General features: G+C 44.3%; 1 protein-coding gene across 1 annotated transcript in view; it reads right to left on the bottom strand.

The window, feature by feature from the left end:
- PKD1L2 (polycystin 1 like 2) overlaps positions 1–25,013 on the bottom strand; it is a 163,557-nt gene that overhangs the window by 22,482 nt on the left and 116,062 nt on the right. Inside the window, exon 35 of the mRNA XM_040329156.1 lies at positions 1,622–1,807. Coding sequence (XP_040185090.1) covers positions 1,622–1,807 — 186 coding nt within the window. The remainder of the gene's footprint in view (positions 1–1,621; positions 1,808–25,013) is intronic.

Genomic DNA, 25,013 nt, shown 5'->3' with positions numbered 1-25,013 from the left:
TATTTCATTTACCAGCCCCTTCCTTTTCTAAATGAACGCAGTCAGTGATCTGTACTGATTATTCTTGTGTTCATTCTTAAAGCGGGGGTTCACCCTAAAAAAAAAATCTAACATTACATTCAGCTCACTACCGACATTGACAGTATGCAGATCTTTTTTTTTTTGCCGTACATACCGTTTTTTTCATTATCCCCCCCCCCCCGGCTTCTGGGTAGTGAATCCCGCGGGAGTGGGCGTTCCTATGCACAGGCTAAGTGATTGACGTATGACAAAAGCTTCCCCTCGGCACATACGGCCGCGTCACGAGTTGCCGAAAGAAGCTAGACAGTCGGCTCTATACGGCGCCTGCGCACCGACGTTCGGCTTCTTTCGGCAACTCGTGACGCGGCCGTATGCGCCGAGGGGAACCTTTTGTCGTACGTCAATCACTTAGCCTGTGCATAGGAACGCCCACTCCCGTGGGATTCACTACCCGGAAGTCGGGGGGGGGGGGAAATAACGGAAAAAACGGTATGTACGACAAGAAAAAAAAAAAAGATCTGCATACTGTCAATGTCGGTAGTGAGCTGAATGTAATGTTAGAATTTTTTTTTAGGGTGAACCCCCGCTTTAAGTGAGCATAGTTCACTATGCTTTAGTTTGTGAATGATCAGGCAGCCACTCAGCACAGACCACTTCCCTCTGTTCACTGTCCTGTGCAGCTTAGGCTGCAAAAAAAAGGGACTGGAGAATCTCTGTCCTCAGTTCCTTTCTCTGTCTCAAAAGTGAAACATCTATTTAGGGCTTGTAAAATTTTTTTATAAAAAATATTGTCAAAAATAATAAAAAAGTAAAATTGGTAGAAACAATACAATTTAAAAACTATTGACACTCAGGCCCGTCGCTACAGGACAGGCAAAACAAACAATTGCTTGGGGCCCTGAGCTGGCCTGGGGCCCCAATCTTCCCCTTCCTAGGCTGTAGCGTGGCCGAGCTCCTCTTCCTTCCTTCCACCTGGAGTCCTGTCAGTCTGACCGGGTACCGCGCATGGTACAGGAGATTCAGTTTCCTGTTCCCGGCCGGACTGACAGGAAGTGCACAGTGGTCACTTCCTTTCAGTCCGGCCGGGAAGACAGGAAACTGAATCTCCTGTACCACGCGCGGTACCCGGCACTATCTGATAGGGGACTGGGGAAGAGGCAGGGGGAAGAGGAGCTCAGCCACGCTACAGCGGCAGCCTACAGGGAAGAACGGGAGGTAAGAATAAAAAAAATTAGTGTAGCGTTAACGTAGGCTTTGCATGCGGGGGGAGGGTGCTTGGGGGCCCCCATTTTGCTTGGGGCCCCCAAATTCCTTCAAACGGCCCTGCTGACACTGTCCACTGCCCTACTGACACTGTCCGCTGCTCTGCTGATATACAGACATGTGTGTCTGTGCTCTGGGGTGCACACCCTAATAAAGTAGGCTGCTAACACCAATGTTTCCAGCTATGTGCAAAAACATCTGGAAAAAGAAGCAAGCCAATCACACAAGCAAGATATGCAATGTATGGGGGGTGTTCCATATTCAAATCGTTCACTGAATGCCCTCGGTTGCCATTTTTGGAGAGGGTGCAAATAAAACTTGTAAATACAAATTGTACCTGGATGGGTTCCATAGAGGTTATTGATAAGGGTAGTGTTAGCCCAGTTAAAGAAATCTTGGTAGCTGCAGACTTTCCCCATTCCATCTGTAAAACTGCCCTCTATGTGCTTATTAAGGTAGTATGAATTTGGATCTCTCTGTCCATATGCCACTAGTAGAAGCATCCACAGGAATCCTAGGTAGGCTGAAAAACAAATGCAATAGGAATAAAATACAATACAGCCACATACGATTTCAGATTCAACTCAAAGCTGAAGTTTAATTTGCTTATAACTTGCCTCCTCTGGTTCCTTCCTGTCCTCTCATTACCACACCAATATATATATATTTTTTTAATAACAACTTTTTTTTTTAGTAATACCTTATTTTAGACACAGTGGCCCGGATCCAGAGATTTGCCCCTTTTTTACAGGGGGACAGGGCAGCGTTTTTGCCCTGCGCCCCCGCAAATTATCTGCGCTGCGCGCTATTCACGGAGCAGTAGCTCCGTAAATTGCGTGTGCGCTCTTTAAAATTGCCCTGCGTAAGGGCGCCTAATGTAAATGATCCCGTAGGGGGCGGGAATCATTTAAATTAGGCGCGTTCCCGCGCCGATTGTAGAGCGCATGCTCCGTCGGGAAACTTTCCCGACGTGCATTGCGGCAAATGACGTCGCAAGGACGTCATTTGCTTCAAAGTGAACGTGAATGGCGTCCAGCGCCATTCACGATTCACTTACACAAACTACGTAAAATTCAAATTTTGCGACGCGGGAACGTCGGGTATACGTAACATTGGCTGCCCCTGCTAATAGCATGGGCAGCCTTATGCAAAAACCGCCGTACGGAAACGGCGTAAATTGCGTACGCAGGGCTCGCGCAACATTGTGAATCGGTGTTAGTATGCAATTTGCATACTATACGCTGAGCACAAACGGGAACGCCACCTAGCGGCCATCGCAAGAATGCAGCCTAAGATATGCGGGCATAAGAGCCTTATGCCGTGCAGATTTTAGGCTACAGTCGCCGTTACGATGTTCCTGAATCAGGAGCATTTGTAACGCCAGCGCATGTCAGCAATTGCGCTGCGTAACTATGGTTACGCAGGCGCAATTGCTCTCTGAATCCGGGCCAGGGATGTCATTGAGTTTCTGTGCTTCTCTATGCAATTCAGGCAAATCATGCCTTGTCGGAGGGACTGGGAAGGTGCTGTATATGGCTTCCTAAAAACTTCACAGCAATCTGTCTTAGTACTGCACTCAATACCCCTCAGCCCTGAGGCAGGCCATATACAGTATCTCTCAAAAACGAGTACACCGCTTACATTTTTGTAAATATTTTTTTACAGTGAAACCACAGATTGCGAGTAACGCTGTTAACGAGCGTTTGGCAATACAAGCATTCTTTTTTTTTTTTTTTTTTTAAATCCTAACTTGCTTTGTGGGTGTTGTCTTGCAAAACGAGCAGGATCTAAGCCACAGCGGTGTGCAGTACCGCATTTGGCCTGAGGTGCGGGGGCACCGGAGACGAGCAGAGCCAATCAGAGCCGTTCGGAAATACTCAGTTGCCAAGCCTCTCCGAGGTTTTCCGACTTCAGCCGAGCTGCCCCCGAGCCTTTCCGAGGCTCTCAGACGCCCTCCACCTCTGGCCACATGCGGTATTGCATGCCATAACAGTCAATGCGGAACACATTATTTTCGTTTCCATTGACTTCTATGGAGAAACTCACTTTGATATGCGAGTGCTCTGGATTACGAGCATTCTCCTGCTCGTAATCTGAGGTTCCGATGTATATCTTTTCATGTGACAACACTGAAGAAATGACACTTTGCTACAATGTAAAGTAGTGACATTAAAGTGGTTGTATAGTCTTTTTTTTTACTTTTACCTACAGGTAAGCCTATAATAAGGCTTACCTGTAGGCAAAAAAAATATCTCCTAAACCTTTACGGTTTAGGAGATATTCCCCTCGCAATGAGCCACTGAATGCAGCGGGGCATGCGCACAGGGGATTCTCGGCTTAAGGCCCGGCAGACGCCGGACCTTGCCGGAAAGAAGTCTCCTGCACGCATTCGCGGGAGTGACGACATCGCAGCTCCAGCCACTCACAGCGCTGGAGCCGCGATACCCGGAAGACACGCAGAGGGGAAATGTCATCTCCCTCGGAGTAGACCGGCAGAGGTACCGACACCTCGTTCTAAGGTAAGTATTTCATAACGAACTAGTATGCGGTGCATTATGCTTTTTCCTTTACAGGTGGCTATACAACCGCTTTAATGTCTAAACCGCTGGCAACAAAAGTGAGTACACCCCAGGGCTGGACTGGGACAAAAATTTGGCCCTGGACTTCATCCAGACTGGCCCACTTTGACAGGTCTCTCCCGCGGTGGCCGGACAACTCCCGCACCCCCCGGCCACCCAAGCCCCCTCTTCCCCTTCACTAGCCACTAGCCGTTCTACTTTATTACTGGTACTGGTACTCTTATAGGCAGTACCAGTAGGGAAGCTAGACATTATTTCACCCGGAGCAAAGAATCAGTTTGGTGCCCCCCCCTTATGGGACAAGATTAGGCAGAAGTGAGAAACTCCCAGGCCATAGCTGTTGAGTCAGCTGTCTGTCCCCTCCCCCCATGCTCCTCCCCCTGCTTCTTTGTTCCCCCCAGGTGAGCGCTGCGGGGAGGGAGAGGAGGTAAGCGATGCGGGAAGGGAGAGACAGAGGAGCGGAGGGGGGCGGCGGTCCGCTGTCACTGAAGCCGGCCCACTGAGCCATCGGCCCACCGGGAAACTCCCTGTAGTCCCAATGGCCAGTCCATCCCTGGTACACCCCTAAGTGAAAATGTCCAAATTGGGCCCAAAATGTCAATATTTTGTGTGGCCACCATTATTTTCCAGCACTGCTCTAACCCTCTTGGGCATGAAGTTCACCAGAGCTTCACAGGTTGCCTCAACAGCAAACCCCACTGGGTGGATTACAAGCTTATGTATATCAAGAGTTGCCACTTGTGATTTTTAATAAAGTCTTTTCCTTTTTTTTTTTTCATATTTATCATTTTCTTTATTTTTCCTTTAGTAAGGGTCACAGCAAATAAACATAACATATATCATGGGTACATAAACATATAAAAAGTCCACTGTTCATTCTTACGGGGAATCAACGGGGGAACAAGGGGTATCAATCAAGTTAAACAGTTAAATACCCTATCTAATATCATCCTGATTCCTCTACTTTCTTACTTAAACCCTCTTTTTGATCATATCCCACTTTCCCCTTTCCCCAGGACCCATGAGTTATTCCATACGTCTGTCCCATTATATTCCCTTTACCTTCCCTATGACCTACTTAGTTTCGCCCAAAACTTAAAACCAGAGCAAACCCTCCCCAAAAAAAAAAAAAAAAAAAAAAAAAACACCCAAAAAAACAAACAAAAAACATAATATTTTTAAACAGTCCCCCCCCTCACTCCTCACCTCCTCTCCGCCGGTGACGGAAGATCCCCATTTGGTTCTCCTCTTCTACCTCTCACAACCTGGACCCAACATAATAGATTCTACCCTCTCCCTTCTAATCCTCCAGCAATCTCTTCCCTTCATCCGATTTTGTAAACTGGTTCCACCTGGACCATGTTGCCACATATTGTTCCCTTTTATTCCTCGCTGAGAGGATTAAATCCTCTATAGCTCCAATCTCTCTCACTCTATTGAGCCATCTCGCGATAGAGGGTGGTCTACTATCTCTCCATTGTAACATTATTCCGATCTTGGCCGTGTTTATCAAATGGCATACCACCGACTTTTTATACTCTTGAACTGGGATTTGTGAGCTATGGAGCAGAAAAAAGGCCGGATCATCTGACGTTCCGTAAATTTTTGAACAATTCTCTGGACTTCCTTCCAGTAACCTCTTACTTTTACACATGACCAGAATATGTGCACCATAGTTCCCTGCTCCAAGCCACATCTCCAACAGTTCTCTGAGTTTTCCTCACTAAATTTATGCAACTTTACTGGTGTATAATGCCATTGGGACAATAGTTTATAATTGGATTCCTGTATACGCGTAGATGTTGAAGAGTGTAATGCTAGATGAATTATGTGTTTACGTTGAGTCTGTGAGAAATTTCTCCCCAGACCCCTTTCCCATTTCCCCAGTCCCGGCAACTCAAAGTCTGCTTGAGGCGCGATCAGTATTCTATACATCTTTGAGCTTACTCTTTGTATTGGTTCCTCATCGTCGCAATATTGTTCAAATTTAGTTAATTGTCGCCTGAAATTAGATGGTTGGCCTAGGGATCTTAGAAAATAACTTAATTGAAGTGCTTGCCACAGGCTCAACTCATAATTCCCCCCTCTCCTCGTCAAGTCCTCAGTTGATGGCCACATATTTGTTTGCAGAAAATGTGATACCTGCACCTTGCCCTTTTCTTTTAATTTATTAAAAACCGCTCCTCCTGTGCCCGGTGTAAATCCTGGGTTCCCTAATATAGGGAACAGGGGAGAACGTTTTGTTGAAAAGTTTGGAATTTTGCATATTTTAGCTGCAATTAACAGCGTAGGTCCTATTGTAGGATGTTTTTTCATCTTGCTTGGTAGTACATTGTAGCACCAAGGAGCTCTACTTAATGCTATTGGACAGATCTGCTGTTCCACCTCAACCCACCTTTTATAGTGCCCATTCCTGCACCAGTCTACCAATCTTGTCAAGTGTGCCGCTTGATAGTACTTAGCAATGTCTGGGACTGCCATCCCCCCAAAGCTCTTGGGCGCCTTCATCACCTCTTTTTTTATCCTTGCTTTTTTCCCCGCCCATATGAACTTCATCAAAAATGAGTCCATTTGTCGGAGAAAGACCTGTGGTATGGTTATTGGCAGGGTTTGAAATAAATATGTGATTTTTGGCAAAATACTCATCTTGATTATATTGTTTCTGCCAAACCATGAATGAAATCCATGTTGCCATTTCTCAAGTAGTGTTTTTATTGAATTAAGAAGTGGTGGAAAGTTTATTTTAAAAACTTCTTTTATGTTTGCTGGAATCAGGGTGCCCAAGAACTTTAGTGCAGTCTTCCATTTGAAACCAAAGTTTTGTTGTACAATCGACTGTTTATGGGATGTCATCGACACACTCATTGCTTCAGACTTTGCCTGATTTATTTTTAAGTTGGAAAGTTCTCCAAATATGGCTATTTCTTTGACAAGGTTGGGAAGAGAAACATGTGGGTTTGATACAGCGAACAGCAGATCATCTGCAAAAGCAGTTACTTTATGTGTTTCCTCCCCTATCTGAATACCCTGTATATCCGGGTTTTTGCGTATTTTATTTAGTAAGGGCTCCAGAGATAATACGAATAACAGTGGTGACAGGGGACATCCCTGGCGCGTTTCGTTTGTGATCTGGAAGGTTTTGGAGAATATCCCGTTCACTCTCACTGCCGCTCTTGGACCAGTATATACACTCCCAATCCATCTTAACATATTCTCCCCCATCCCCACATGTCTCAACACCGAAAACATGAAATTCCAGTTCACTCTATCAAAAGCCTTTTCGGCATCGGTATTTAGGAACACGCAAGGGATGTCCCCGTCACCAGCCTCCTGCACCAAGTTGAGGACCTTTATTGTACCATCTCTTGCCTCCCGTGTAGGGACAAAACCCACTTGGTCCCTATCCACTAGGTCGGGTAGCCAAACCTGAATTCGTCTCGCCAAAATCTTCGTAAAAAGTTTTAAATCCGAATTAAGCAACGAAATCGGCCTGTAACTGCTACACTCCGCCGGGTCCTTTCCCTCTTTGGGGATAACTACAATATGTGCCAACAAGGAATCTGGTGGAAACTCAGCTGTCCAGCCCACTGCATTAAGAACTTTTATTAGCTGCCCTCCCAATATTGTTCCAAATTCCTTATAGTACCTTATTGTGTAACCGTCTGGGCCCGGGGCTTTCCCGTCCGCCATAGTTTTTAATGCTGCCTCTAGTTTTTCTATCGAGATCGCGGTTTCTAAGCTAGCCCTAGCAATTGGTGACAACTTGGCTAAGTCCATTGTTGAGAGATATTCTTCTATTTTTGAAGGCGCTATTGGTATCTGAGTCAAATTATATAAAGAGGAGTAGTATCTACCAAACTCCTCCACTATATCCTTCGGTTTCTGTTTTAATTGTCCCTCCTTCCCCTTAATTTGTGAAACAAATGTTTGTTGGCTCTTCTCTTTCAGTTTTCCAGCTAATAATTTACTGCACTTGTCGCCAAATTCGTAATTTATTTTCCTTCCTCTTTGTATGCTTGCTTTGGCTTTGTATCTTAATATCTCTGTAATCTGCCTTCTCAGGTGACTCAGTTCTCTACCTATCTGTGGGGTATGTAACTTTTTATGTCGGAGTTCCAGTTCCTGAATTTCTGCTAGTATATTTTTAACCTGCTGTTCTCGCTTCCTTTTTAGGTTAGCTCCATGTCTGATCAGGGCCCCCCTAATCACCGCCTTATGGGCTTCCCAGACCATCCCTGGGTTGCTCCCGGGAATATCATTCATTTGGAAATACTCTGTAATTTCCCGAGCAACATCCTCCCTCACTTCCCTGTTCTGCAGGAGGCTTTCGTTTAGGCGCCACCTTCTATCCTGAGTGGGCCCTGTACTAAGCAATGAGATACGCAAGCTCACAGGGGCATGGTCTGACCATGTTATATTCCCAATGGACATCTCTACCACAGAGGAGATCAGATAATGGGGGATCATGAACAGGTCTATCCGAGAATAGACCTGATGTGGATTCGAGTAGAATGTATAATCCCTTTCATCCCCATTCATCATCCTCCACACATCCGCCAACTGGGCCTCATGTAGGCTGCGCAAGACCCCCCGTCTGACCCCCTCTGTGATAGATGAGGTTCCCCTCGAAGTGTCCATTTTTGGGCTCAGGGGGATGTTGAAATCTCCTCCCAGAATTAGTTTACCTTCCGAAAATTTCATCAATTCCTTGAGGGTTTTCCTCATAAAGGTATCTTGATGTACATTCGGAAAATACACCGTAGCTAAAGTTACTTTAATTCCTCCTATCATCCCTTTCAAGAAAATATATCTCCCTTTTGGGTCCTGATGCCTATCTTCCAGTGTCCAGGGAATTCTGTTGGATATCAAAATAGAAACCCCTTTGGATTTAGCTTCCTGGTTTCCTGCATGATATGCTGATGGAAAGAACCTATTTTGCAGCAGAGGCAGCCCCCCCGTCCTAAAATGAGTCTCCTGTATATAGGCTATGTCTGTCTCTGCATATCGCAGGTCGTTCATCAACATCCTGCGTTTTTCAGGGACATTGAGTCCCTTAGCGTTCAGGGAGGTTATTTTTATTCCCCCCTTATCTCCGGCGTTGAGGAGGAGAGGAGCGGGAAGAGAAAAACTAGGAGAGAGAGGAGTTAAAAAAATAATAATAAATAAATAAATAAATAAAAAAAAACCTTCCCCCCTCTAACGACTCTTATCCCCCCAACCCACCCCTACCACCCGTTACTAAAGCCCTTTTAGGGACAATACCCACTTTTAACCCCTTCCCTCAATGGTTCAGTGGGTAATAGCCTAATCCGGGGGCCGATCCAATCAGGTGGTGCAGTATACACAAAAAAAAAGAAAAAAAAAGAAAACAAGCAAGACATTCCAGTCTGCCAACCCCCCCCTCCATCCACCCTCCGACTATTTCTACTTCTACTTCCCAGCTCACTTTCTTATTATTGGCCTTACAGATGGACTCTTCCCCTTTCCCTTCCAACCTTAGCCTCTATGTGTTGCACCGCCTCTAAATTTTACCTCTATCTTCCCCCTCCCCCCCCAAAAAGCCCTCAGGCTCGGCCTCCCCTACCCCATTGTTTGGTTCCCCCCCCCACCTCATTCCTCCTTTTCCTCTCCCCCAGACCCCCCCCCCGTCCCCCAACCCCCACACTCTGAGTGATATTGTGTACCTTAATTAGTCAGGGGCTTAAGAAGGGGGGTGACTGGGGAGGAGAGGAACCCATTCCCCCCCACCTCCCCCCCCCGCCCAAAATCCTGTGCATATTATATATAATACATTGTGTACATTGTGTTACATTAGTGCATTGCGCTTCATATTACTTCCTATGGGGCCGCAGTTAATCGCACTGTGGTCCCCTATATTGAAAAATCCAAAAAGGTGAAGCGCAAAAAAAATAAAATAAATAAAAAATAAATATATAAATAGAAAAATAAAAATAAGTAAATAAATAAATAAATACCACCTCATAACATACTCTGGGGTACCTTGACTGCACCACCGTTACCTTTCATTATAGTGAACATATATCTACAAATAATCTCTGCTTTTTCTCCTCTGTAAAAGCACAACAAAGAGGAGACTAATAAACATAAGTGAGAATAACGCTCGAAAAACCCAACTGTTTATATTTTCTGATGGAGGTCCCAAGGCTCTGTGTAACCGCTCAAATTCAAGGGGTTGAGGGCTAGGGGGGTCCATCAACTGGTGACATATTGTCTCAATTGCCTGCTGTAAAGCCTCTTTCCCAATTGACTCGGGTACCCCCCTAAACCTCAGGTTTCTGCGCCTGCTGCGGTCCTCAATTTCCTCTAATTTCAGCTGTAAAGAATCAACTTGCAAAGTTTGTAACCTCTGCGCCTGTCCTAGGCTCGCAACACGTTTTTCCAACAACCCCCCCGCAGTTTCCATTTGTGTCAACTTATCTGTTAGTTGCTGTACGTCCTCCTGTACAGTTTCCAGCTCTTTTCGATGCGACTACTCCATTCTCAACACAAGGGCCTCCATCTCTGCTCTTGTAGGCAGAGCGAGTATATCAGCACGTGTTGGGAGAGTAAGTAGCATCTCCTTCAGGCCTCTAAGCTCTGGCTCCTGGGTCACCTCTCTACGGTCTGCCTCATGCTGCCGCTGGGCCGTTTCCTCCTGCTCTGGCCGCGTCACCCTCCGCATGGCCCCTTCACCTTCTCCGCTCTCCGCCGCAACGGGGAATGGTTTGGGATGCGCTGCCGAATCTCTGTCACTCACTGCACGTGTATCCGCGTCTGGGCCAGCGCGAGGTGCCGCGGATCGATTCCGTGTAGCAGCTGCTCTGGTCTGCGGGAAGTATTGCTGAATCTCAGCCTGGACACGGGTTTTGGAAAACCCCTCCTCCTTCCTCATCCCCGGCGTGCTGCTCGAGTCCTACTATGTCCGTGGGGACCGCTCGTGCTGCAGGGCTATTTTTGGTCTATGGCCATGGAAGACTATCCGGGTTCGACATCCAGTGTTAGTCCGGAGGGGGGTGGAGGTAAGAGGAGCTCTGAAACTGGTGTGTCTCTACTCCACCATGATTAGGTCACTCCCCACCCCCCCAATAAAGTCTTTTCCTATATACTGCACTTAGTTGGCGCCCTTTGCTGTTTCCTTTATACATTGCAGAGATTACATCAGTCTCATTGAGGATTTGCCACGGGTATCTTTGGACCTGTGGACTTTTTAGTATAATCCTACACCCCCACAGAGCATGTATGATTATGCTGTAGCTTAGCTGTGGCCCTACCTGCACCATTCTCGATAATTTCAAGCAGGGTTGCCAACCACCAGTAAATTTACTGACAATTTGTAAAAAATCTGTGATTTTTTTTAACTGCCAGTAAATATCAGGGGCTGATAATTTCATGCTGTGTTGACTTTTTAAGTGTAAATCAAGCAAATTACTTTGTTATAGGCATTGTCAGTGTTTCTATATCATGTGTATACTGTTCAAATAGTCACTGGCCCAGATTCAAGTAGAATCGCGCAATATTTGCGTGGGCAAAGAGCAAATTTTTTTCTCTGCGCCCACGCAAATATTGCGCTTTGCCCGCGATTCACGGAGCAGTTGCTCCGTAAATTGCGCGGGCAATATGCTAAGCAGACGGGCGCAAGGCTGCCTAATGTAAATGATCCCGCCGGGGGCGGGAATCATTTAAATTAGGCGCGCTCCCGCGCCGAGCGAACAGCGCATGCTCCGTCGGGAAACTTTCCCGACGTGCATTGCGGCAAATGACGTCGCAAGGACGTCATTTGCTTGTAAGTGAACGTGAATTGCGTCCAGCGCCATTCACGGTTCACTTACTTAAACGACGTTAAATTTGAACGTCGCGAGCGGGAGGCGCAGCTATACTTTAGCATTGGCTGCGCCTGCTATTAGCAGGAGCAACCTTATGCTAAAGGCGCCGTACGGAAACTCCGTACCTTGCGTACGCAGGGCCCGCGCAACTTTTGTGAATCGGTGGTAGTATGCAATTTGCATACTACACGCCGATCACAAAGGCCGCGCCCCCTAGCGGCCAACGCAAGAATGCAGCCTGGGATGTGAAGGCATAAGGAGGCTTATGTTTGTCACATCCTAGGCTGCATTCGGTGTAACGAGGTTCCTGAATCAGGAGCACTCGTTACACCGGAGCAAGTAAGCACTTGCGCCGCGCAACTATGGTTGCGCGGGCGCAAGTGCTTCTTGAATCTGGGCCAGTGTGTTAGTTTTTTCAATAGGACTTCTGTATTTTCTCAGGTTGCCAGCAAAAAATGTGCTCCGCCAGTAAATTTTCCATGTTTTGTCAGTAAAAAATGCTGCGGGAGGTTGGCATTTCTAAATCCAAGTAGTAGATTTTTTTTGGAGCTTCAGAATTTAACTGCTTGCCGACCAGCGCACGACTATACACGTTGACAACATGGCACAGACTGGCAGAAGGACGTATATATATATATGTCCCCTTTAAGATCGCGGCATTGTGGACGTGAGGCCGACCGCTGGTCCCGTGGACTCGAGCGCCGCGGGGATACTCGCGATCGTTTCACGGTGAGGAAGAACAGGGAGATGCTGATGTAAACAAGCATCTCCCCGCTCTGCCTAGTGACAATGACAGTGATCACCGCTTCCTGTAATCGGAAGCGGTGATCACTGTCTTGTCACACACAGCCCACCCCCCCTACAGTAAGAATCACTCACTAGGGCACACTTAACCCCTTCAGCGCCACCTAGTGGTTAACCCTTTCACTGCCAGTGTCATTTTCACAGTATCAGTGCATTTTTAAAGCACTGATTACTAGTGTTGAGCAGAATATGCCATATTCGATTTCGCGATATATCTCGAATATATATTCGAATATTCGAGATATATTCGCTAAATTCGAATATTCGTGATATTTTATCGAAATTAATTGATTGCGATTTTTCGCTATTGCGAATGCGAAAATAATTGCGATTTTTTTAATAACTGCGGTAGGAGCGCTCTGATTGGCTTAGAATATTCGTGATATTTTATCGAAATATCGCAACATGCGAATGCGATATTTATTGCGGAATTTCGAGATATGCTGGAGGAGCGCTCTGATTGGCTCAGAATATTCGTGATATTTTATCGAAATATCGCAACATGCGAATGCGATATTTATTGCGGAATTTCGAGATATGCTGGAGGAGCGCTCTGATTGGCTCAGAATATTCGTGATATTTTATCGAAATATCGCAACATGCGAATGCGATATTTATTGCGGAATTTCGAGATATGCTGGAGGAGCGCTCTGATTGGCTCAGAATATTCGTGATATTTTATCGAAATATCGCAACATGCGAATGCGATATTTATTGCGGAATTTCGAGATATGCTGGAGGAGCGCTCTGATTGGCTCAGAATATTCGTGATATTTTATCGAAATATCGCAACATGCGAATGCGAAATTGATTGCAGATATTTCGAAAACTGCTGTAGCAGCACTCTGAAATCGAATATGTATGATATTTTAACCAAAAAACATATTGCGATTGCGATTTTTCGATCGCGCATGCGCAATTGCGCGAACAACACGCGACCATTTCCTGGAGCCTTGCCAGTTTCCAACTTATGATCGCAGCGCAATCACACAGCAACATGGTTGGAAGCAATTTCACTAAGTCTGAGGAAAAGTTGCTGATTTGTGTAAGTATTTTGACCACTGTTATTTCATCATCTTCAACTGCATTTTAGTCTAGTTTAAAAGTTAGTATATATGATCAGATATTAGTATTTCACAAAAAATGTGTCTCCTGCTTTTACAAAACTACAAGTCCCAGCATGCCTGGACAGCTGCAGACACCCTGGTTGGCAAATGTGTATTTAGGCACTTTTCCTTGTTATTTAGCATAATGAATTTAACATTTTATTGGACATAGGACGTATGCGAACGTCCTGACTTCAGTGTCCTCAAGGCCCAAGGACGTTCGAATACATATTGCCCTTTAGATGTTGCAGAACTACAACTTCCAGCATGCCTGGGAATGCTGGCACTTCTAGTATTGTAAGTTCTGCAGGCCCCCGTTTTTCAGGCCTTTATGCACGGGTCTCTAAACTGTGGCACCCTAGATGCAGCAAAAGTAAAATTCTTAGCATGCACTGACAGACCGTGGCTGATGGGAGTAGTAGTTTTGCAACAGCTGGAGGTGGACTGGTCTTGAAACCCAGAGTTAGGTAACAAACCCGTAGTGTTTTGCAACCATCCTGCCTCCAGCTGTTTTTTTCCTGTTGAAAAGCCTGTGGCGTGCAAAACACAACCCAAAAACTCCACCCGGTGCAAGAAAAAATTTGCACACACCTAAAGACTGACATCACAAAAAACTGCGGCGGTTGCATACGTCAGTGGTCCTCCGAAAAGGTCCCGTCTCTGACCCCCCGGGGCGTTAGGCTCCTGACAGGGAAAAGAGTTACTGTGGTCCATACAGCCGAAGCCATATGGACCCATCTCGGTCCAAGCAGCGCAATCAACACGCGAACAACACGCGACCATTTCCTGGACCCTTGCCAGTTTCCAACTTTTTGATCGCAACGCAATCGCAGAGCAAGATGGTTGGAAGTAATTTCACTGTATCTGAGGAAAATTTGCTGATTTGTGTAAGTATTTCGACCACTGTTATTTCATTATCTTCAACTGCATTTCAGTCTAGTTTAAAAGTTAGTATATATGATCAGATATTAGTATTTCACAAAAAATGTGTCTCCTGCTTTTCCAAAACTACAAGTCCCAGCATGCCTGGACAGCTGCAGACACCCTGGTTGGCAAATGTGTATTTAGGCACTTTTCCTTGTTATTTAGCATAATGAATTTAACATTTTTTTGGACATAGGACGTATGCGAACGTCCTGACTTCAGTGTCCTCAAGGCCCAAGGACGTTCGAATACATATTGCCCTTTAGATGTTGCAGAACTACAACTTCCAGCATGCCTGGGAATGCTGGCACTTCTAGTATTGTAAGTTCTGCAGGCCCCCGTTTTTCAGGCCTTTATGCACGGGTCTCTAAACTGTGGCACCCTAGATGCAGCAAAAGTAAAATTCTTAGCATGCACTGACAGACCGTGGCTGATGGGAGTAGTAGTTTTGCAACAGCTGGAGGTGGACTGGTCTTGAAACCCAGAGTTAGGTAACAAACCCGTAGTGTTTTGCAACCATTCTGCCTCCAGCTGTTTTTTTCCTGTTGAAAAGCCTGTGGCGTGCAAAACACAACCCAAAAACTCCACCCGGATGCAGTGAAAAATGTGCACACACCTAAAGAGTGACATCACAAAAAACTGCGACGGGTACATACGTCAGTGGCCCTCCGAAAAGGTCCCGTCTCTGACCCCCGGGGCGTTAGGCTCCTGACAGGGAAAAGAGTTAGCAACGCATATCTCCCCTATACGTGTATCCTGTGTTGTTAATAATATATTCATAATTATGCAAATGATAATGGCTGCTATATTTATGCAAAAAAGGTGGCGACCGAAATGGCAGGATATAAAATCTGTCATGTTACCCCTGTCATTGATTAATAAGGCGAGAATGCTTCCAATTGTTGAATAGCATACATTTACGTCATATATCCATAAGGCTGTCAACAGAAGTATTACAATATACTTTGTTCTTCATCTTGCAGAAGTTCCTGGAAACAGGATACGATAAGCTGCGGAGGCAGCCAGAGAAAAGGGCTGTGGTCAGCGCCCTAATCGCTGACTTTGGCGGCCAACACGACCACAATGCAATTGTGAAGAAGTGGTCTGACCTGAAGAGGCGCCAAATGGATCAGGTCAGACGTCTTCGGGCTAAATATCATCCAGGTAAGTTATTGTTGACAGTTATGTTTTTTTTTTAAAAAGTGTATTTTGTGCGTGAACTCGAAAGAGAGAGGAGCCGGCCTGCAGGAGTTGGGAGGCCTCCCCCAGAGGCAATCTGCCACCTTTCTCCATGCCCCGGTTGGCAATGGCGGGTGTGAGGGGGTCCTCCCAACCCAACCTCGCATAGCACACCCACCAGGGGCGGGGCTGAGACCACCAAACTCAATTCACAGGTAGCCGAGAGCGGGATCCGAACCCCTAGCTGCAGAGGTGAATCACTTGTCAGTGCAGTGGCAATCGCGTGGAGCCACCGCAGCTCCTTTGGTGACAGTTATGTAAGGTCATATGTAATTCATGTAAGGTCAGATGTTGTTAACCAAGATGCCATGTTGTGCTAACATATATCACCACCAGCCAAGGTATTCATAGTACTGTTGAAAAAAGACATGGGACAGCAGACAGGAACACAGAAGTTATGTGGGAACATAATTTTCCCATTGCTTTGCATGGGACTTTAAAGAAAAACCCCGACCATGGCAAGTGGGGGTGGGTAAGGTTTAAACCACCTATCCTATGTTTGTGGCTGACATATAAGTAACCTGTGTGCCAAGTTTCATATAAATATCTTTAGCCGTTTGTACGTGATGCTGGAACATACATACATACATACATACATACATACATACATACATACATTTATGCACACACACACGTTGAGTTTTATATATATAGATTACCACTAAATTCCTGTGTTAGGAGTGGGGTTGTTATAGTAATCCCGTGTGCTCCATCAGGCCCTTTTTTTAACATGAGATGGTCTGAACAAAACAAAGTAGACAAAAACAGCTCATTTTAACATGGTTGCATCCCAGCTCACGCTCAGTCCCCTGTAGTGCCCACAAGACCCTTTAATATAACATTGTCCCATTGGTTAACTGTCTATATAAATCAATTTGTATTCATATACAATACAGCAGAGTACACAGAATTTGCATACATCATTAGAAAACATTTTTATAATATATGAACATTGTGTTATTATAGGAGCTCCAATGCCAGTTGTCCGCGCCAAGCGCAGAAGGCGCCAGGCCGATGAGGAGGAGGAGGAGGATGCGGCAGAGGAGGAGATGCATGAGGAGGAGCAGCCAGGGCCCTCCCACTCCCCAACCCCAGCTCCTGTTGAGGAGCAAGCTGAGGAGCTTCCCCCCCCCACCACCCCAACTTCTCAAGCAGAAGAGCAGGAGGAAGAGAGCGGTCCTGTGAGCCTCATTCAGGAAGGTAAATATGTGCACAATGATTAATAACATTTCAACAACAAAATGTAGATATAAAAATGGACAACATATAAAGCGCACCTGTCAGATTGTAGAACCATAATATGGTATTGATGCTAGAAGTATACAGGTAGTGCATAATTATTAGGCAAGTTGTATTTTTTGAGGATTCATTTTATTATTGAACAACAACCATGTTCTCAATGAACCCCAAAAACTCATTAATATCAAAGCTGAATTTTTTTGGAAGTAGTTTTTAGTTTGTTTTTAGTGTTAGTTATTTTCGGGGGATATCTGTGTGTGCAGGTGACTACTATTACTGTGCAGAATTATTAGGCAACTTAACCAAAAAATAAATAGATAGCCATTTCAATGATTTATTTTTAACAGTGAAACCAATATAACATCTCAACATTCACAAATACACATTTCTGACATTTAAAAACAAAACAAAAACAAATCAGTGACCAATATAGCCACCTTTCTTTGCAAGGACACTCAAAAGCCTGACATCCATGGATTCTGTCAGTGTTTTGATCTGTTCACCATCAACATTGCGTGCAGCAGCAACCACAGCCTCCCAGACACTGTTCAGAGAGGTGTACTGTTTTCCCTCCTTGTAAATCCCACATTTGATGATGGACCACAGGTTCTCAATGGGGTTCAGATCAGGTGAACAAGGAGGCCATGTCATTACTTTTTTTTATTTAATACCCTTTCTTGCCAGCCACGCTGTGGAGTACTTTGACACGTGTGATGGAGCATTGTCCTGCATGAAAATCATGTTTTTCTTGAAGGATGGTGACTTTTTCCTGTACCACTGCTTGAAGAAGGTCTCTTCCATAATCTGGCAGTAGGACTGGGAGTTGAGCTTGACTCCATCCTCAATCCGAAAAGGCCCCACAAGCTCATCTTTGATGATACCAGCCCAAACCAGTACTCCACCACCACCTTGCTGGCGTCTGAGTTGGACTGGAGCTCCCTGCCCTTTACCAATCCAGCCACGGGCTCTTCCATCTGGCCCATCAAGACTCACTCTCATTTCAGCAGTCCATAAAACCTTAGAAAAATCTTTCTTGAGATATTTATTGGCACAGTCTTGACGTTGCAGCTTGTGTGTCTTGTTCAGTGGTCATCGTCTTTCAGCCTTTCTTACCTTGGCCATGTCTCTGGGTATTGCACACCTTGTGCTTTTGGGCACCCCAGTGATGTTGCAGCTCTGAAATATGGCCAATCTTGTGGCAAGTGGCATCTTGGCAGCTGCACGCTTAACTTTTCTCAGTTCATGGGCAGTTATTTTGCACCTTTGTTTTTCCACACGCTTCTTTTGTTTGATGATCACGCTTCAGAAGCTTTGCAACTTTAAGAGTGCTGCATCCCTCTGCTAGATATCTCTCTATTTTGGACTTTTCAGAGTCTGTCAAATCCTTCTTTTGGCCAATTTTGCCAAAGAAAAGGAAATTGACTAATAATTATGCACACCTGATATAGAGTGTTGATGTCATTAGACCACACACCTTCTCATTACAGAGATGTACATTACCTAATATGCCTAATCTGTAGTAGGCTTTCGAGCCTATACAGCTTGGAGTAAGACAACATGCATAAAGAGGATGATGTGGTCCAAATACTCATTTGCCTAATAATTCTGCACTCCCGGGATGTGTTAGACACATAACAAGTGTATACACATGATAATGATTGATTAATAAGCAAAAAAAAATATTTATTTATTTGGTAACGTTATTTGAAATCCAAATGTTTTTTTATTATATCCTAAAAGCATCAAGAGATATGAGGAGGCAAAACAGACTCATCGAAAAGACGCACCAGAAGATCCTTCAAAACCAGCGGAAGATGAGCTACCTCACCCAACAAAATGCTCTGCTAGAGCAGCAGCTATCGGGTCAGATTGCGGAAATGCACCGCATTCAAAAACGGATTGAGAGCTATATTTAAATTTATTTTTGTATTAAAAAAACTTATTTTTTGGAAATGTTTCATTTCTTTTTGAGATAGAGTTGTAGGTTTTTCAACACATCTAACTTCACATCAAACAAATCAACATCAACACATTTAACTTCATAATAAGCAAAAACATTTTATACTATTATTTTATTTAACATTAACCTAGGACAAACTAAAGCACACGACACAGACACGACGAACACAAAATAAACTGTTGAAAAATGAACATAACAAAAGCAACAATATATATATATATACAAAGAGAGAGAGAGGGAGAGCAAGAAAGAGAGAGAATGCAGATGAGCTCTTGCAGTCAGCCCAATGGTTGCAGTATAAATGCCGCAAAACAGGGTTTAACATAAGGTTCATTGTTATAGTTACACTTGCTGTTTAGATCCGGTCTGGTAGTCCGGTCTGGTAGCTTGTAGCGGAGGCTGTTGGTGGATCCGCTGTGCCAGAGAGGTCATGAAGCTTTACTCAGCATGGAGGCAGCAGCAGGAGTATTAAAATATAATATAACTAGACAATGCATTTCCTGAGGAAAATGCGAGTGGGAATGCTGAATAGCTTAATTGGTGAGCCCCTTGCCAAAGACATTCACCATAACCACTACACTATCTTTAGGACACACAGCTTCTTTCTCTATCTGCAAAGTATAGAGTATGCTGACTTCCTGGTCGCCCCTCCCCCCTCAATAGGTTTCCCCTCCCCCCCAGGTCAGTGAGGAGGAATATTGCACTGAGGTCAGGAAAGTTATTTATGGAAAGAAATAACATTACAAACGCTTTTAATTCACAGATCTAATACATGATTTAAGCCTCCAAACAAAGCTTAATAAATCCTCAAACGTACATGCAATTGATACAACGACTACACCGTTTGAAATACACGGCCCTTGTAAATGCATCGATATGAAATTTATGTAGATAAACTTAAAAATGTGGCCATGTCTGCGATTTAGAAAAGAGCGTCTTTGTGAGTTCTGCAGCAACATTTTTTAGATAATTTCACATGAGAGTCTATGAGACATAATTTCTGGCTGTTGCTCCAATAATTAAAACTAAAATACGTATCGCAGAATTGGTCACATTGCCATAAACCAGACAAGCATAGCTACGTTTTGATATAAAAATTGTGTATGAAAAGTAGATCTTGTGGGCGTGAGACCAATTTGTTTCCCCTTTTTGTAAAGATATTTTTTATTACAAAGATCTCCAATGTTAAGGTCACATGACAGACTCTAAATCCCCTCCATAGGATTACATTATAACCTATTGCATTTTTGTGAAAAATTCGCAAAACGTAAATTGCGTTTTCACCAAAAAATTGTAAACGATAACGATCTGAAAAGTCATAGCCGGATAGCTAAATATTTTGTGACCGCTTTAAAGTTTTTTCAGTGTCTGTAAGTGAAAGTATGAAGTAGCTGAAACTTTTGGCATGGCATGTGAATTCAAAGGGGAAAAGGATGTTCTCATTGACTTCAATGTTTAAAAAAAGGGTCTAAAAGCTTAAAATTTATAAAAGTGTAAAAAGTAGAAAAAAACTTGAAGAAGTCCCATCATTAGCTGAACGAGACGAACATTTTTACAGTTGAATGGTCTCAATAGCTGAAAGTATGCCGAAGTTACGCAGAACCAAAAAACGTAAGGAATAATAAGATTACTAAATTTACGGATATCAATACTGGAAATGTTTATTAAAGCATTCACACTAATTAAGATTAATACATTTACGGGTATCCATACTAGGAATGCTTATTAAAGCATTCCCACTAAGTATCACACAGGCATGATTTACAAGCAGTAGTGGTAATAGTAATACATAGCATAAAAACACTTGGGGAATACTTTACAGCATCAGTAGTGGTCATAGTAGTCAATAGTGTACCAAAAAATTGGGACACAGGTGTCTTGACTGAGCTGTAATAGTAGTAGTAGACATTGACAATACAGTGTCAAATCACTCGGGCAAGAGGTGCCATGATGAACAGCAGTCTTAATAAGAGTATATAGGGTGTGAAATAACTGCTGACATAGGTGTCTTGACTGGGCAGCAGAAGCAGCAGTAGTAGTATTAACAGTAGTAGTTGATACAGAGTCATATCACATGGGCAGGAGGTGCCATGATGAACAGCAGTAGGAATAGGAGTATATAGAGTGTCAAATAACTGCTGACATAGGTGTCTTGACTGGGCAGCAGCAGCAGAAGCAGCAGTAGTATTAACAGTAGTAGTTGATACAGAGTCATATCACATGGGCAGGAGGTGCCATGATGAACAGCAGTAGGAATAGGAGTATATAGAGTGTCAAATAACTGCTGACATAGGTGTCTTGACTGGGCAGCAGCAGCAGCAGAAGCAGCAGCAGTAGTATTAACAGTAGTAGTTGATACAGAGTCATATCACATGGGCAGGAGGTGCCATCATGAACAGCAGTAGGAATAGGAGTATATAGAGTGTCAAATAACTGCTGACATAGGTGTCTTGACTGGGCAGCAGCAGCAGAAGCAGCAGTAGTATTAACAGTAGTAGTTGATACAGAGTCATATCACATGGGCAGGAGGTGCCATGATGAACAGCAGTAGGAATAGGAGTATATAGAGTGTCAAATAACTGCTGACATAGGTGTCTTGACTGGGCAGCAGCAGCAGAAGCAGCAGCAGCAGTAGTATTAACAGTAGTAGTTGATACAGAGTCATATCACATGGGCAGGAGGTGCCATCATGAACAGCAGTAGGAATAGGAGTATATAGAGTGTCAAATAACTGCTGACATAGGTGTCTTGACTGGGCAGCAGCAGCAGAAGCAGCAGTAGTATTAACAGTAGTAGTTGATACAGAGTCATATCACATGGGCAGGAGGTGCCATGATGAACAGCAGTAGGAATAGGAGTATATAGAGTGTCAAATAACTGCTGACATAGGTGTCTTGACTGGGCAGCAGCAGCAGAAGCAGCAGTAGTATTAACAGTAGTAGTTGATACAGAGTCATATCACATGGGCAGGAGGTGCCATGATGAACAGCAGTAGGAATAGGAGTATATAGAGTGTCAAATAACTGCTGACATAGGTGTCTTGACTGGGCAGCAGCAGCAGAAGCAGCAGTAGTATTAACAGTAGTAGTTGATACAGAGTCATATCACATGGGCAGGAGGTGCCATGATGAACAGCAGTAGGAATAGGAGTATATAGAGTGTCAAATAACTGCTGACATAGGTGTCTTGACTGGGCAGCAGCAGCAGCAGAAGCAGCAGCAGTAGTATTAACAGTAGTAGTTGATACAGAGTCATATCACATGGGCAGGAGGTGCCATCATGAACAGCAGTAGGAATAGGAGTATATAGAGTGTCAAATAACTGCTGACATAGGTGTCTTGACTGGGCAGCAGCAGCAGAAGCAGCAGTAGTATTAACAGTAGTAGTTGATACAGAGTCATATCACATGGGCAGGAGGTGCCATGATGAACAGCAGTAGGAATAAGAGTATATAGAGTGTTAAACAACTGCTGACATAGGTGTATTGACTGGGCGGCAGCAGCAGCTGAAGCAGCAGTAGTAGTATTAACAGTAGTAGTTGATACAGAGTCATATCACATGGGCAGGAGTTGCCATGAAGTACAGCAGTCTTAATAAGAGTATATAGAGTGTTAAACAACTGCTGACATAGGTGTATTGACTGGGCGGCAGCAGCAGCTGAAGCAGCAGTAGTAGTATTAACAGTAGTAGTTGATACAGAGTCATATCACATGGGCAGGAGTTGCCATGATGTACAGCAGTCTTAATAAGAGTATATAGAGTGTGAAATAACTGCTGACATAGGTGTATTGACTGGGCGGCAGCAGCAGCAGCAGAAGCAGCAGTAGTAGTAGTATTAACAGTAGTAGTTGATACAGAGTCATATCACATGGGCAGGAGGTGCCATGATGAACAGCAGTAGGAATAAGAGTATATAGAGTGTTAAACAACTGCTGACATAGGTGTATTGACTGGGCGGCAGCAGCAGCTGAAGCAGCAGTAGTAGTATTAACAGTAGTAGTTGATACAGAGTCATATCACATGGGCAGGAGTTGCCATGATGTACAGCAGTCTTAATAAGAGTATATAGAGTGTGAAATAACTGCTGACATAGGTGTATTGACTGGGCGGCAGCAGCAGCAGAAGCAGCAGTAGTAGTATTAACAGTAGTAGTTGATACAGAGTCATATCACATGGGCAGGAGTTGCCATGATGTACAGCAGTCTTAATAAGAGTATATAGAGTGTGAAATAACTGCTGACATAGGTGTATTGACTGGGCGGCAGCAGCAGAAGCAGCAGTAGTATTAACAGTAGTAGTTGATACAGAGTCATATCACATGGGCAGGAGGTGCCATGATGAACAGCAGTAGGAATAGGAGTATATAGAGTGTCAAATAACTGCTGACATAGGTGTATTGACTGGGCGGCAGCAGCAGCAGCAGAAGCAGCAGTAGTAGTATTAACAGTAGTAGTTGATACAGAGTCATATCACATGGGCAGGAGGTGCCATGATGAACAGCAGTAGGAATAAGAGTATATAGAGTGTTAAACAACTGCTGACATAGGTGTATTGACTGGGCGGCAGCAGCAGCTGAAGCAGCAGTAGTAGTATTAACAGTAGTAGTTGATACAGAGTCATATCACATGGGCAGGAGTTGCCATGAAGTACAGCAGTCTTAATAAGAGTATATAGAGTGTTAAACAACTGCTGACATAGGTGTATTGACTGGACGGCAGCAGCAGCTGAAGCAGCAGTAGTAGTATTAACAGTAGTAGTTGATACAGAGTCATATCACATGGGCAGGAGTTGCCATGATGTACAGCAGTCTTAATAAGAGTATATAGAGTGTGAAATAACTGCTGACATAGGTGTATTGACTGGGCGGCAGCAGCAGCAGCAGAAGCAGCAGTAGTAGTAGTATTAACAGTAGTAGTTGATACAGAGTCATATCACATGGGCAGGAGGTGCCATGATGAACAGCAGTAGGAATAAGAGTATATAGAGTGTTAAACAACTGCTGACATAGGTGTATTGACTGGGCGGCAGCAGCAGCTGAAGCAGCAGTAGTAGTATTAACAGTAGTAGTTGATACAGAGTCATATCACATGGGCAGGAGTTGCCATGATGTACAGCAGTCTTAATAAGAGTATATAGAGTGTGAAATAACTGCTGACATAGGTGTATTGACTGGGCGGCAGCAGCAGCAGAAGCAGCAGTAGTAGTATTAACAGTAGTAGTTGATACAGAGTCATATCACATGGGCAGGAGGTGCCATGATGAACAGCAGTAGGAATAAGAGTATATAGAGTGTTAAACAACTGCTGACATAGGTGTATTGACTGGGCGGCAGCAGCAGCTGAAGCAGCAGTAGTAGTATTAACAGTAGTAGTTGATACAGAGTCATATCACATGGGCAGGAGTTGCCATGATGTACAGCAGTCTTAATAAGAGTATATAGGGTGTGAAATAACTGCTGACATAATTGTCTTGACTGATCCAAAGGAGTCATGGGAGAAAATCATGTGGTCAGATGAGACTATAATATAATTTTTTGATCATAATTTCACTAACCGTGTTCGGAGGAAGAATAATGATGAGTACCATGCCAAGAACGCCATCCCTAATGTGAAGCATGGGGGTGGTAGCATCATGCTTTGGTGGTGTTTTTCTGCACATGGGACAGGGTGACTGCACTGTATTAAGGAGAGGATGACCGGGGCCATGTATTGCAAGATTTTGGGCAACAACCTCCTTCCCTGAGTTAGAGCTTTGAAGATGGGTCGAGGCTGGGTCTTCCAACATGAGAATGACCCAAAGCACACAGCCAGGATAACCAAGGATTGGCTCTGTAAGGAGCATATCAAGGTTCTGGCGTGGCCTAGCCAGTCTCCAGACCTAAACCCAATAGAGAATCTTTGGAGGGAGCTCAAACTCCGTGTTTCTCAGCGATAGCCCAGAAACATGACTGATGTAGAGAAGATCTGTGTGGAGGAGTGGGCCAAAATCCCTCCTCCAGTGTGTGCAAAGCTGGTGTAAAACTACAAGAAATGTTTGACCGCTGTAATTGCAAAGA

Source organism: Rana temporaria, chromosome 11 (assembly GCF_905171775.1).
Source record: "Rana temporaria chromosome 11, aRanTem1.1, whole genome shotgun sequence".
Taxonomy (NCBI): domain Eukaryota; kingdom Metazoa; phylum Chordata; class Amphibia; order Anura; family Ranidae; genus Rana; species Rana temporaria.
This window is presented reverse-complemented; position numbering and strand designations above follow the sequence as displayed.